This window comes from Astatotilapia calliptera, chromosome 6 (genome assembly GCF_964374335.1).
Source record: "Astatotilapia calliptera chromosome 6, fAstCal68.1, whole genome shotgun sequence".
Taxonomy (NCBI): Eukaryota; Metazoa; Chordata; class Actinopteri; order Cichliformes; family Cichlidae; genus Astatotilapia; species Astatotilapia calliptera.
Genome location: NC_137427.1, coordinates 3,827,879 through 3,839,969, shown reverse-complemented (window position 1 = coordinate 3,839,969; position 12,091 = coordinate 3,827,879). Strand labels below are relative to the sequence as shown.

Here is a 12,091-nt window from a genome sequence, read left to right as displayed (position 1 = left end):
AAAGCAGGGTGTTAGATTCAGTTTCACAGTGGGTTATACTGAAAATGGCATCATGTAGCGCCAGACGTTGACTGAAAATATATGCTTCACACAGCCGTCTCACACGCGCTACTGTGTCAGTCTAAAACCTACAACCGAAAAAGTGCAAACAAGTGTATTCCTGCAAAATTCTGTTCATAGCAACAAGACAACCGCACAGCCAACTTTTAACAGCCTGAATCCGCCAGCTGCCGCCAACATCTACGCGACACTAGATCATATATTTAACCAGTCCAAGGTTGCCATAAAACCGAGCTTTCTGCAACAAAACCTGCTTTTACAGCTCAGCTGAGATTTGACTGGAAGAAACACGCTTTTCTTCTTCATCTCTTTTTCAGTTCAACAACTGCGTGAAGCGTCCGCTCCCTGACTGTGGAGCCATATCTCTGCCAGAACATCAAAACGATAACAACGATGACATGCTTTGAAGACCGGAATTGTCTGGTGGCGAAAAAATATGCGGGTCTCTTTTTACACTTGACAAAGAGCTGCTCAGCTGGAACCGTGTGCCGTCAGCACTATCTTTCCTGTCTGCTGAATTCTCTGCTAGCTAGTCTGTTAGCTTGCAGGGGCTTTGAAGGTGCACCTGTCTGCTTAGTTTTGCATGCGTGTGATGGGGTCACGTGCACGTGAGCACCGCACCTTCACAGAGTTAACTCGGCCCAGAGAGATCATGATGTTATTTCATGATATGTATTTTATAATATGGTTTTTTATGTCTTTATGACCAGAGGCAGGGTACGCCTAAATGCGTTAGCTTTTGTTTAGCCAGGCTGTACCTCCAGGTATCTCTCTGAGCTCATAGTTTGTATTCAGATTAGAGTTTGACGTCAAGGGGTCGAGCTTATCACTGCCTGAAATGATGACACCCGGAAATCGGGAGTGATGACTGAACGTTCCCCAGGAGCCAACAGATGGAAGCTGTGAGGTTGAAAGCGTAGGACAACTGGTGTGTCTGGTGTATGTCTGTGTGAGGCGTGCTTACACAGTGTAGCTCAGCTTGCTCACGCCCATGCAATAAAATCTAAATTAGCTCTCTGCTTATTTGATGATTTTATCAGGAAGAAAATGCATTAAAATTCATCCTTTTCTTCTTTGCCAATTCTGCTGTTATTCAATCGTTTCAAAATAAAAGAGTCTGTGTGCCAAGCTGGTCTGGATCAGACTGGCTGGTCTTATTAATCTGACGATGAATAGACAAAGTCTATTTTTAACTCTTACTTTTGGTTTTGTAGTGTACAGTTATCCACTAATATTAGCAAGCTGCAGACACAAACTGCGCAAATACATCCTGTTAATCCTGTTAATTAGTGCTACAAAATTATTAAATCCTAGCATTTCCCAGTTCCAAACAGTAAAACCTTATTATTTGTCTGATAATTCAATAAAATGCTCCAAAATGATTTCTTTCTAATCACAATCACAACAACATGTCACCTAAAGTCACTTCATATTGTAAAAAGACCCTATAGTAATACAGGGAATACCACAGCAATAGATGACCCCCTATGAGCAAGCACTTGGCAATAGTGGGGAGGAAAAACGCCCTTTCAACAGGAAGGAACATCTGGGTGACGTAAGCTCGGGGAAGGGCAGCCATCGACCAAACGATGCCAACAGAACAAAAATAGTCAGCAGGTGTCTAGTTAGCGGCTCTAGTTAGTTGAGGTGAGGCCTAGCTTGCAGCCAGCGCCTACATGGCGCCTGACTGGTTGTGCCACAATTTTCTCCAGCTAAACAAAAACAAAACTGAGGTAATAGTCTTTGGCGCCAAAGAAAAACGATTACAGGTCACCAGAGAACTTCAATCTATACATCTAAAAACCACAAACCAGGCGAGAAATTTGGGTGTAGTGACGGATGCAGACCTAAACTTAGAAAAACACATTAAGACAATAACAAAGTCAGCTTACTATCACCTCAAGAATATATCAAGGATAAAAGATCTGATGTCTCAACAGGACCTGGAAAAACTAGTCCATGCATTCATCTTTAGTAGGCTTGATTACTGTAACAGCATCTTTACAGGTCTGCCTAAAAAATCAGTCAGACAACTACAGCTCATTCAGAACTCTGCTGCTCGAGTCCTCACTAAGACCAAAAAAGTGGACCACATCAGTCCAGCTCTGAGGTCCTTACACTGGCTGCCTGTCCGTCAGAGGATAGACTTTAAAGTTCTGATGCTGGCCTATAAAGCTCTGAATGGTTTAGGACCAAAATACATCAATGACCTCCTGACCCAGTATGAACCATCCAGATCCCTCAGGTCATCTGGATCCGGTCTTTTATCAGTTCCCAGAGTCAGAACCAGACACGGAGAAGCTGCATTCAGCTTTTATGCTCCTTATATCTGGAACAAACTCCCAGAAAGCCTCAGATCAGCTGAAACACTCAGTTTATTTAAATCCAGGTTGAAGACTCACCTGTTCTCAGCTGCATTTGAATAAAGCACCAAATCCACACTTTAAGCTTAAATTTCAAAACTTACATTTAACTACTGATTTTATCTACTGTTCTGATTTTATCTGTTTTGATTTTATATACTGTTGTTTGTTTGTTTGTTAATTAGTTAGTTAGTTTATTTGCTTGTTTTATTCAATTTTAAATCATGCTTTTTATTTGTTTTTGTTTTTAATGTCTCTGTAAAGCACTTTGAATCACCTTGTTGTTGAATTGTGCTATACAAATAAACTTGCCTTGCCTTACATCTGACTGAGTCCCTTTTTTAACAGCCTCAAGTGGACATTAGAGGAACTGCAGCTTTTGGTAGTTTTCAGCTCTGGAGACTGCCTTCTGATCTGACCACAGCTGTGCTTACCTTCCTCTGTCTGTGGTGGTGGTGCTGTTTTTCCTGTGACGGAGAGCTGGAGCGCCCCCTGGAATGACTGAAGGAGCTACTTGTATTTTCACTAGAACGCAACTTCTTCTGCTGTAAAGTCCAAAAGAAGGAACAGCAAACAAAACGTTAACAGCTGCTAATTTCAAAGCAACAGTTTGACATTTAAAAGGTTCTCTACAAGCACTTCCAATGACTTAACAGGAGGTTTATCTCCTGAATTATTTATTTTGGTTGGGCGTATTCCAAGAATCATTTAGCTGCCTTGAGCTGAGTTAGAGGAAAAAAACAGCCGGGCACAGAAGCCCTTATCAATCATGTTAGCTGTTAACTGTGCAGTGCAGTAAGAAAGGCTTTTCTGGGGTACAATGTCATTGTGTTCTTTACCATTTTGTTGTAGTGATGCTTGCAGTAGCCACAATACTTCACGTTATCAGCTTCTGGTCCTTCCTCCTCACACAGCAGACCAGCCATCTGAGCACTACAGCGCAGGGTGTCGGAGGGTCGGAAAGGAGATGAAACACGAGAGCCAAGTTAGCACACGTGCACGGACTGAGACGGCAACACCTGGCCGAGTCACCTGAGAGCTTCAGTCACCGATCGTCGCCAGATTGATCGAATGTCACATTAAAATCTGAGCCTGTCAGTGTCTCGGGATTTACTTCTAAATAAATCATCTTTCTCTTGTAGTAGGAAACAAAATAAAGGCAAAAAGCAAGATGAGCAGCATGAAAGGTAAAAGACTGTAAATGAAGAAAAACCAACTGTAGCCCAGAATGTCTGTGTGAGTAAACTAAGGCTGTAGCCAAATACACATAACATATGAGCACGTATTCAATCTTGGCAATTGGAGACGGAATTTCTTTTCTATTCTTGGCCTTATTTTCAAAAATGATATGACACAGGAAACAAGACAAACGTTAACCTGCTTCGATTAGCACACAAAGTAATCACCATTCATGATATCCAAGTTAGGGTGTGAGGCGGGGTCCCTGCGAACGGGTTGCTAACGCAGACAGACGACCATTCACACTCACGTCTTTCCTATGGCCAATTTAGCGTCACCAGCTAATATGCATCTCTCTGGACTGTGGAAAGAAGCTTGAGTGCCCAAAAAGGCTAGGACCTCCTTGGTGTTTGCCAACCATCACAGTCCTGCCCACAATATTAATCATATGCTGAGCAAAAAAAAGTGCCACCAGTGGAGATGTGCCCTAAACTTGCATTCTTTCTAACGGGCAGCAGGGGGCGACCCTTCAGCCTGCAAAAAAAGAGTCCAGTGGTGCAAAGTCTATGAAGAGATTACTCGGTGGATCGCCTGATCTGTGACTTCAATAAAGACTTTACTGATGACTTTATGGTCTCACCTGATAGTTTTAGGTCGTATTGAAAATAACACAGTGCTGTTTTTTATGATTTCTTTTTTAAACTTCGTCATAGTTTTTTCAGGTTGTTTCTTTTCCAGGTTTAAACATGGTTAACGGTAACAGTCGGCTAACTAAAAATAACCCTTAATAAAAGTTTTTGCCCTTGAACTGCTTCTTATCACACTCGGTCCTCACGCACTGTTCATTCATGTTGATGTCCCCACACTTTCACATAGGCGCACACACACACACACACACACACACACAATTTAACACTGACCAGGTGACGTGGAACGCTTGTCTGCAGCCCTGTCTGTTGCAGGTCATGCACGCGCCGCAGGCGGCCTTGCTCTCCCTCCCGTGGTCCTCGCAGATATAACAAGTCTGTTGAAAGAGCACAAACGGAGAGTACAGGAGATGCAGGGACTCAAACACATCAGTCATCATTATTATTATCAACAACAGGTGCCGGGATTGCTTTTCCATCTGTCGCACGAGCAAAGCAAGCCGTCCCGTCTGACGGCCATTAAAATGAACTATTGTGATTGCGGCGCAGCAGAGATGAAACACTCCTCGACTCGAGTCCAGCTGCAGCTGCAGTGCAGATGATTAGGAAGTTTTTCTTGTCAAGACAACAGATGAGGTTTTCAAACAGAGCACAGCTTCTACAGAGAAACTGTTGACCAGATGTTTGGGGATGTTGTAAAGAAAGTTGACACAGATCGGCCTGCAAACTGCTCTGAATCTGCTTCGAAACAGACGCTACGCTTGGAGTTTTCAGCCTCCCGTTAATCTTTTTCTTTGCACCAAAGTGAGGTGGTTTCTAACGAACTTCAGGGTGCCACGGAGCATACGCTGACACGACAAAAGACTCATATCAGCCCGTCTCCAAAAGACATGTAAGCATACACACTCGAGCCCCCGAAAGCAAACAATCGCATGCACGAACACACACGCCGCTTTTGTACTTCTTGTTCAGCTTTCCTCAGCGAGCAGGCCCGACTGGTGGGGGGTAGAAGAGGCCTAGCAACAGGTGCGGGACAAAGGAACAGCAGGCTCTTTACCTTTTCACTTCGGCCCTCTCTGTTTCACCTTTTTCTCTCCCTTTCTCCTTCTCTCCATATCCTACTCAGCTCTCTGTTTCCCTTCAGAGGATGTCTGCTGTGCAATGAAAGGCCGGAGACATAACTGCACCGGGCATGTAAAAGGAAGAGTGGCTTCTCGAGTTTTCAGTGTCCATTGTAACGTTGTCTAGGAATGCGGGCAGCAAAGTCTGAATGAATGGCCCTGACGGGGGAAGGCTGCATGCAATTTACTGTAGCTGACACAGTAATATGAAACCGGGCCCTCAAACACTCACACATGTACATTTATATGCAGGCATGCACACACACACACACAGAGCATCTAAACGACGCACAATGCAAGATGCTCAGTCCATGAATCAAATATTGATTTCTTTGTAATGTGCTTTGCTTTGAAAGGCTTGCTCTGCTGCACACACTGCAGATGTCTTCTGAACAGTTTTTGTAACTTTGAAAACAACTGCAGTGTTGTGCAATCAAACAACCAAGATGTGATACAAGTTCAGACTTTCATCTTTAATTCAAGGAAGTTAACAAAAGTATTGCATAAGCTCTTGAGGAATTGCATACATTTTTATTGACATTCATCAATTTTCAGAGGATCAAAATTAATTGGACAAATGACAAATTTACAAGTGTTGCAGCTGTTCATTGATCCAGCGAAACGTGGCTGCAAGTAAAGGAGGCCCTGAAAAATAAACCTATCTAAGAGGTAGCAAAAGCTTTAGGAGTGGTCAAAGCAACAATCTGGTGCTTTCTTATTAAAACAGGAATGCAATGGCCAGCTCAGCAACACCAAACAGCCTGAAAGACCACAGAAGACTAAAGTGGACAAGAAAAACTTCAGACCAAGTCAAGAGCAGGAAGGCCAGATTAAATTTCCCAGGAAACATCTGAAAGAGCCGGCACAGTTCTGGAAAAATTCTTTGGACACATGAAACCAAGAAGAACTTGTACCAGAACGATGGGAGGAGAAAAGAACTCAGAAAGAGAGAAACAGCTCATGATCTGAAGCATATCACATCATCTGTCAAACACGATGGCGGCAGTGTTATGACACTGGCATGTACGGCTGCCAGTGGAACCGGGTCACGGGTGTTTATTAATGACGTGACTGCTGATAGAAGCAGCAGGGTGACGTGAAGCGTACAGGGCTGCACTCTCTGCTCAGAAAGCACTTTGCAAAGAAAGCAAAATGCAAAAGCAACTCAAGAAATGGGTCATTCTTTGATGGCCAAGTCAGCCACCTGATCTTAACCCAGCAGAGCAGCTTTCCATTTACTGAAGGTAAAACTGAAGCAGAGAGACCCACAAGCAAGCAGCAAGTGAAGGTGGCTGCAGTAAAGGCCTAGCAGAATACCTCAAGGATGTCCACGGATTACACACTTTCATCCAAGTGTAAAAAATTATGCAAAATATTTGCAACAGCCCTTAATGTGAAGATGAAGGTCTGCACTTTAATCACATACACCACTGTGGTGGTGCACAGGGCCAAAGATCCCTTCACTTTTACTTTTGTCTCAATTTTCCATTTGAAAATATAATTTAACTTCAAAGGCAAGTTTATTCTTTTTAATGAATCCACAAAGCCAGTGAGTAACTGGCTTCCTGTAATCCTGTAATATTCCTGTAATCCTCAATACGGACCAAAAGACCCGATTATGGTTTCTGCCAGTATCGGGAAGCCCTAATAAGAGAGTAAAGTTACCAGAGAGCTGATGCATGTTGAAGCTGTACCCGCCTGAAACTAGTCTGTGGTTAAACTGTTTGTGTGCAAAGTAAAAAAGAAAGAAAAACATCATTAGCAGAAAATTTCAAAAGCTAGCGTGAGTCTATGTGTGACACGTCCTCTTATCTTTGAATCTTAACAGCCGATCTGCAGCATTCATTAATTATACATGAAGAACACAGAAAACAAACCTGAGCCGAGTAAAGCAAAACTACCATCACTCTTTCTGTGGTAAGAGATATTTAACAATATAAAACGATGCAAAAAGAAAACACTTTAAACATCCATCTTCATTCAACAAAGGATGAAGATGTCAAAAAGCACCACTGACACCAGGCTCCACCCTCCCTGCACTTTCTGTTCCCTTTTAGACTCATCTTCACTACCTTGCAGCTTCAGCGTTACACCCGCCCCCCTCTCAGTCACACACACTATCTTTAATTCCTCTCCTCTCCACTGCACACCTCCAACAGCTCCCTACAGTCATTACAGGTCACAGTGTCATCTGCAAACATTGTAGTTCACAGAGACAACACTCCTACAACAGACGACTGTTTGGGCTATTAATGTATCACTACTGAAACACTGTAACAACTGTGAGGCATGAAACAGCAGTGCAGAGTGACATCAGCACACAATCACAGTTTACATCTTTCACATACCGCAAAGAGCGATTTAACCCATTCATTAACTAATCAGCGGACAAACAGGCACAGATATCAGCTAAACAGGTACAACTACTTTGTATATAAATAAAACTGCTACTTTGTAACAGCCTGATTGTTTCTTTTTTACCTTTTTTAACTTCTAAATACTGAAAACAACTTCTAAGTATGTTTTCAAGCTTTTTTTAATGTGTGAAACAGTCAGCTAATAAGACTGATCAGATAAAGAAGCTCCTTTCACGAGCTTGTAATAAGCAGAGGAAACGTTTTGCCTTCAAAAGTATAAGACAAACTTTTATGTTTTCACTTTATATTTACTCTGCTATAATCTTGGAGTACTTAGTTGACTTAGATGCCAAAAGTATGAATGAAATGAAATGAAAATGTGCTGTCAGAATTAAAAATGGTGGCCTCACATTCAAAATGACCTTTCTGTGTGACTCAGCATCCGGCGCTGTCGCTGCTCGTCGTCTCTCAAACCCGGGCTTTAAATTTTAAATCTGTAAATGATTCGACTGCATTCTGTTTGTCTTTGCGTAACAGTTTTGAAAACAGGAGAGCGGCTCGGCAATCTAACACGTTTTTCATTTTCTATTTAAAATTATTAAATGTATTTTTTTTTTTTAAATCCTTGAATTAAAGCTTATTGAAGAATATTTTTTAATTATTCACATTTTTTTAATTGGTAAAAGTTCAAACCATGAGAAGCTTTTCGTGTTCTTTTTCTATCATCAGTCAAAACTCCAAGAGGAATAAATACTTTTTGATGTGAAAACCAGAAAAACTTTACTTTCACAAATCACTTCAGGGTATTTTTGAATCTTTGCACTTATGGTAAATGTGCTTTGCTGTTTACTAAACATGCCACATCTACTACAGCTCGAAATCTCCCACATTTCCCAGAAAGGCTTTCAGCAGCCTCCAGAGAACAGGCGTGACCTTGCCACGCTGAGCTCCGGGTTAGTACAGGACGTGTAGGTGGAGAGAAGAACGGGGATGTGAAGCAAAACTGGTTTTCCCGTTAAGGAGGAAAGCAGTCGTGCAGTCTCCCACGTGTCGTCTGCTGCATTGCATCATGACTCGTCGAACTTGGTGCTGAGGACGGAGATGACACTTTTTCTCTTTTCCCTCTGTGTGACTGCTCATTCTGAAAGTACTCTCTATGTTTTTGATGACTGCTGACACACCGTGTGACACATGTTGCATAACCTGTTTAGCAGCGTTTCATATATGTAAACACGGATGCAGCTTTCTGTGTATTTATACATTTTACTGTTGAGGATTTTCAGTATTACTGATTACTGGTGCTGACTTCTTCTACCTGTTTAAAGTGTTTGTTTATCAAACGCAGGTTTGTGGGGTCACCTTGTGCCAGTTTCAGGGGTGCGGTGCAGGTGTGCAGCTTTACACGTTATCATAGGTAAGAGGATGTGTTTACATTTTTCTCTGTGATCGGATGAGAAGCTGGAGACCCTAAATCAAACTGTATCAGAAAACCTTTTAAATCTTATTTTGGGTTATTGACAAACTTTTGTTTGTTTGTTTTAATTAAAATTTGCCTGGTGATACAGGTTTTAGATCCTGGTAACAATGGAAATTATTAGTTATTCTCTCCATTAATTTAGATTGGAGCTTTGGGGATTACAAATTACTTCATATGCAGAGGTAAAAAAACCTCGTTTAAATCTTTAAATCAGCAAACACTTGCTGATGGGGCTCTGGGATTGCTTTGTATTAACCTCCTAAGACCTGAACTCTTTCATGGCATGCATTTTTAATTTCTCTTTGCTATTTGGGCTGATTGGGACCTGATGGATGTAAAAACAAAGAATTATCTTTTTACCTGATTTTGCCCTACGAGGGCCTCATATCCACATATGAGGACATTCGTTTTAAATTTTGTTAGAACAATGGCAGGAATAGCTCAGTAGGTAGGGTGGTTGCCCCATGATCGGAAGGTTGGGGGTTCGACTTCACTCAACGGCTACCCTGAGATACCCCTGAGCAAGGTACCATCCCTACACACTGCTCCCCGGGCGCTGCACTGGTGGCTGCCCACTGCTTCACTGGGTGAATGGGTTAAATGCAGAGGAACTATTTCCCTATGGGGACTAACATGTACACTTTACTTTACACTTTTTTTTTGGCAGTATAATGTCCTCGTAAGTGGATATCAGGCCTTTGTAGAGCAACATTTAGCATTGTGGTCTGGACAACCCAAAATGTGATGTCCACACACGTGGATGCCAGGTCCTAGGAGGTTAATGTTATGCATTTAACTATGACGTCTGGCCCTTTAGTTGCTTCCCCCGAGAGAAGCCCACCTTCACTGAGCAGCATCTTTTAGCCCCACTGTCATCTGCAGTCTTATTAACTGCTCATCTCGATCTAATCTGGATTAAAGTGGCTTGGATGTTTAAGTTGGACCCATATTTAAATGTGCCTTTCAGTCTCAGACTGAACCTGAAGCTGCGCTTGGTAAGACCCGGTTTTACTGGCAGGATCGGAAAGAAATGGGAGTGGCCCCCCCGGATGACCTTTTCTGTGACGTCTTCTACACCATTTTGGAAACCTTGGATCTGTCGTCTTCTATCAGGGCTGTTCAGACCCAATACAGAAGCTCCTACAGTTTCTAAGCATTTAGATAGTTTTGAACGCTGGGAAAGGTCATGAAGTGTTATTCTCTGCTGATCAAGAACTTGGCTCAGGAAGGTTTTCCAGATCTCAGGAAGAACATGGGAGATGATTTAAGTCTGACATGAGACAAGAGATTGTTAATATAAATATTATTAGCAAAATGAAAATGATCAAGGGATGGATGATGAGACTTTGTTGTTATTCTTAGCTTCTTAGATATTCTTATTTATACTTGGATAAAAAGATATACTGAACTGCTGGTGAACTATAAGAAGGAGAAATTCACTCTATGCCTCAAAGTCAGGTAATAAAATTATCGAGTTTTATTACCTGAAGAGTTCTGGACTAGATTATGTGAAATTAAGATATGCTAAGGATTCATAGGCAGTCCAAGACTATTTGTTTTAGGCGATGAGACAGACTTAGTGGGAGATGACAGAGAGATTAAGCATCTGGTCCAGACTAGCATCGTGGAAGTAGTAGAGGTGGCCAGAGCTGAAGCATTGGAAAAGATGTCAGAGAGGACTTAAAGATGAATAATTATTTTAGAAATGGAACGAATATATTGTTTCCTTTGGAGGACACTTGGTTTGGGGTCGTATGGTGTGAAGAGTTCTTTGTTACCTGTTTAGCTGCAGGTACAAACAACGTAAAAATCCGTGTGCTGAATGTGTTCGCAGCCATTTTTGAGTTATGAACAAGGAAACGATTTTACCGAAGGATTGAAATGTCACCACTTTATAAGAGCACAACAACAACAACACACCCTCACAAACAAACTAACAAACAAACAAACAAATAAACTCCAAAGTAAACCCTTAGTTCTACTTTCAGATTAGGCTTCAAACTTTCCTGTTTGATGAAGCTTATCTTTGGGGCTGGATCTGATCTCTCTGTGCTCCTCTTTTCTCTCGCGCCTCTAACTTCCTGTAGACTAGTCCAACTTTCCCGCTCAAACAGCGTGCATCCCTACCTTGTTGTATCTCTCGTGTGGGACATACTGCAGGATGATAGGCTCCATGGTGAGGACGTTGGCGAACTGCACCTCGGGGATGTAGAGTGCGCACACGACGTGGGCCCAGCCTGATTGGAGGAGAGATTGGCAGCGGATCAACGATATGACAAGACTCGGAATGACTCGAGTGGAAATGCGCACTCGGTTATGCCCTCGGGAAGAGTGAGCGGGAACATGATGATATTTACCTCCGCTGTCTGTCCTCTTGAGGGCGCCATCTTTGTGGGGACACAGCTCACACCTCTGAGGAGACACGGGAGAGAGCGGAGCTTGTTGGAGTGGATATCTGTCTGACCATGACTCCAAACGTTAGGGCAGATACAGGAAACAGTGGGTCAGTCTATTCGATGCAGTTCTAAGCTAACATAATATAGAGGAAGTAACAGTTCAGAGGCTTTATTTTGCGCCTATGACATCAGCTTTTCTGTATATCTCTGCCTCAGTTTATGGCTTTTATTGCGCTTCTTGTAATAAAATGTGTTGTCATCAAGCTTTTTAATTTATAGTTCACTTCATCTGTCGCTACTCAGCTCCACTCTGCAGGCAGCGCATGTGCACGTGAGCTGTAACCACCTCCACACACAGGAGGAGGACAGCTGATAGGTGGGCTCAAGGCTTTATTGTTGGGTCTTTACCTTTGAGTACTGAGCACCTTGAGGCGACCGCTGTTGTGATTTGCGCCATATAAATAAAACTGAATTGAATTGAAAAATTAAGA

At 42.4% G+C, this 12,091-nt stretch overlaps 1 protein-coding gene across 3 annotated transcripts in view; it reads right to left on the bottom strand.

Annotated features, from left to right (window-relative positions):
* Positions 1–12,091, bottom strand: part of LOC113023581 (protein AF-17) — a 31,442-nt gene that overhangs the window by 16,872 nt on the left and 2,479 nt on the right. For 2 of the 3 annotated variants that reach the window (XM_026169735.2, XM_080302314.1), the window contains exons 3-7: positions 11,562–11,616; positions 11,332–11,441; positions 4,523–4,626; positions 3,263–3,356; positions 2,858–2,968 (exon numbers count right to left, since the gene is read on the bottom strand). In XM_026169735.2, the coding sequence (XP_026025520.2) occupies positions 2,858–2,968; positions 3,263–3,356; positions 4,523–4,626; positions 11,332–11,441; positions 11,562–11,616 (474 nt within the window). The remainder of the gene's footprint in view (positions 1–2,857; positions 2,969–3,262; positions 3,357–4,522; positions 4,627–11,331; positions 11,442–11,561; positions 11,617–12,091) is intronic. The other variant, XM_026169736.2, reaches the window with a different exon arrangement.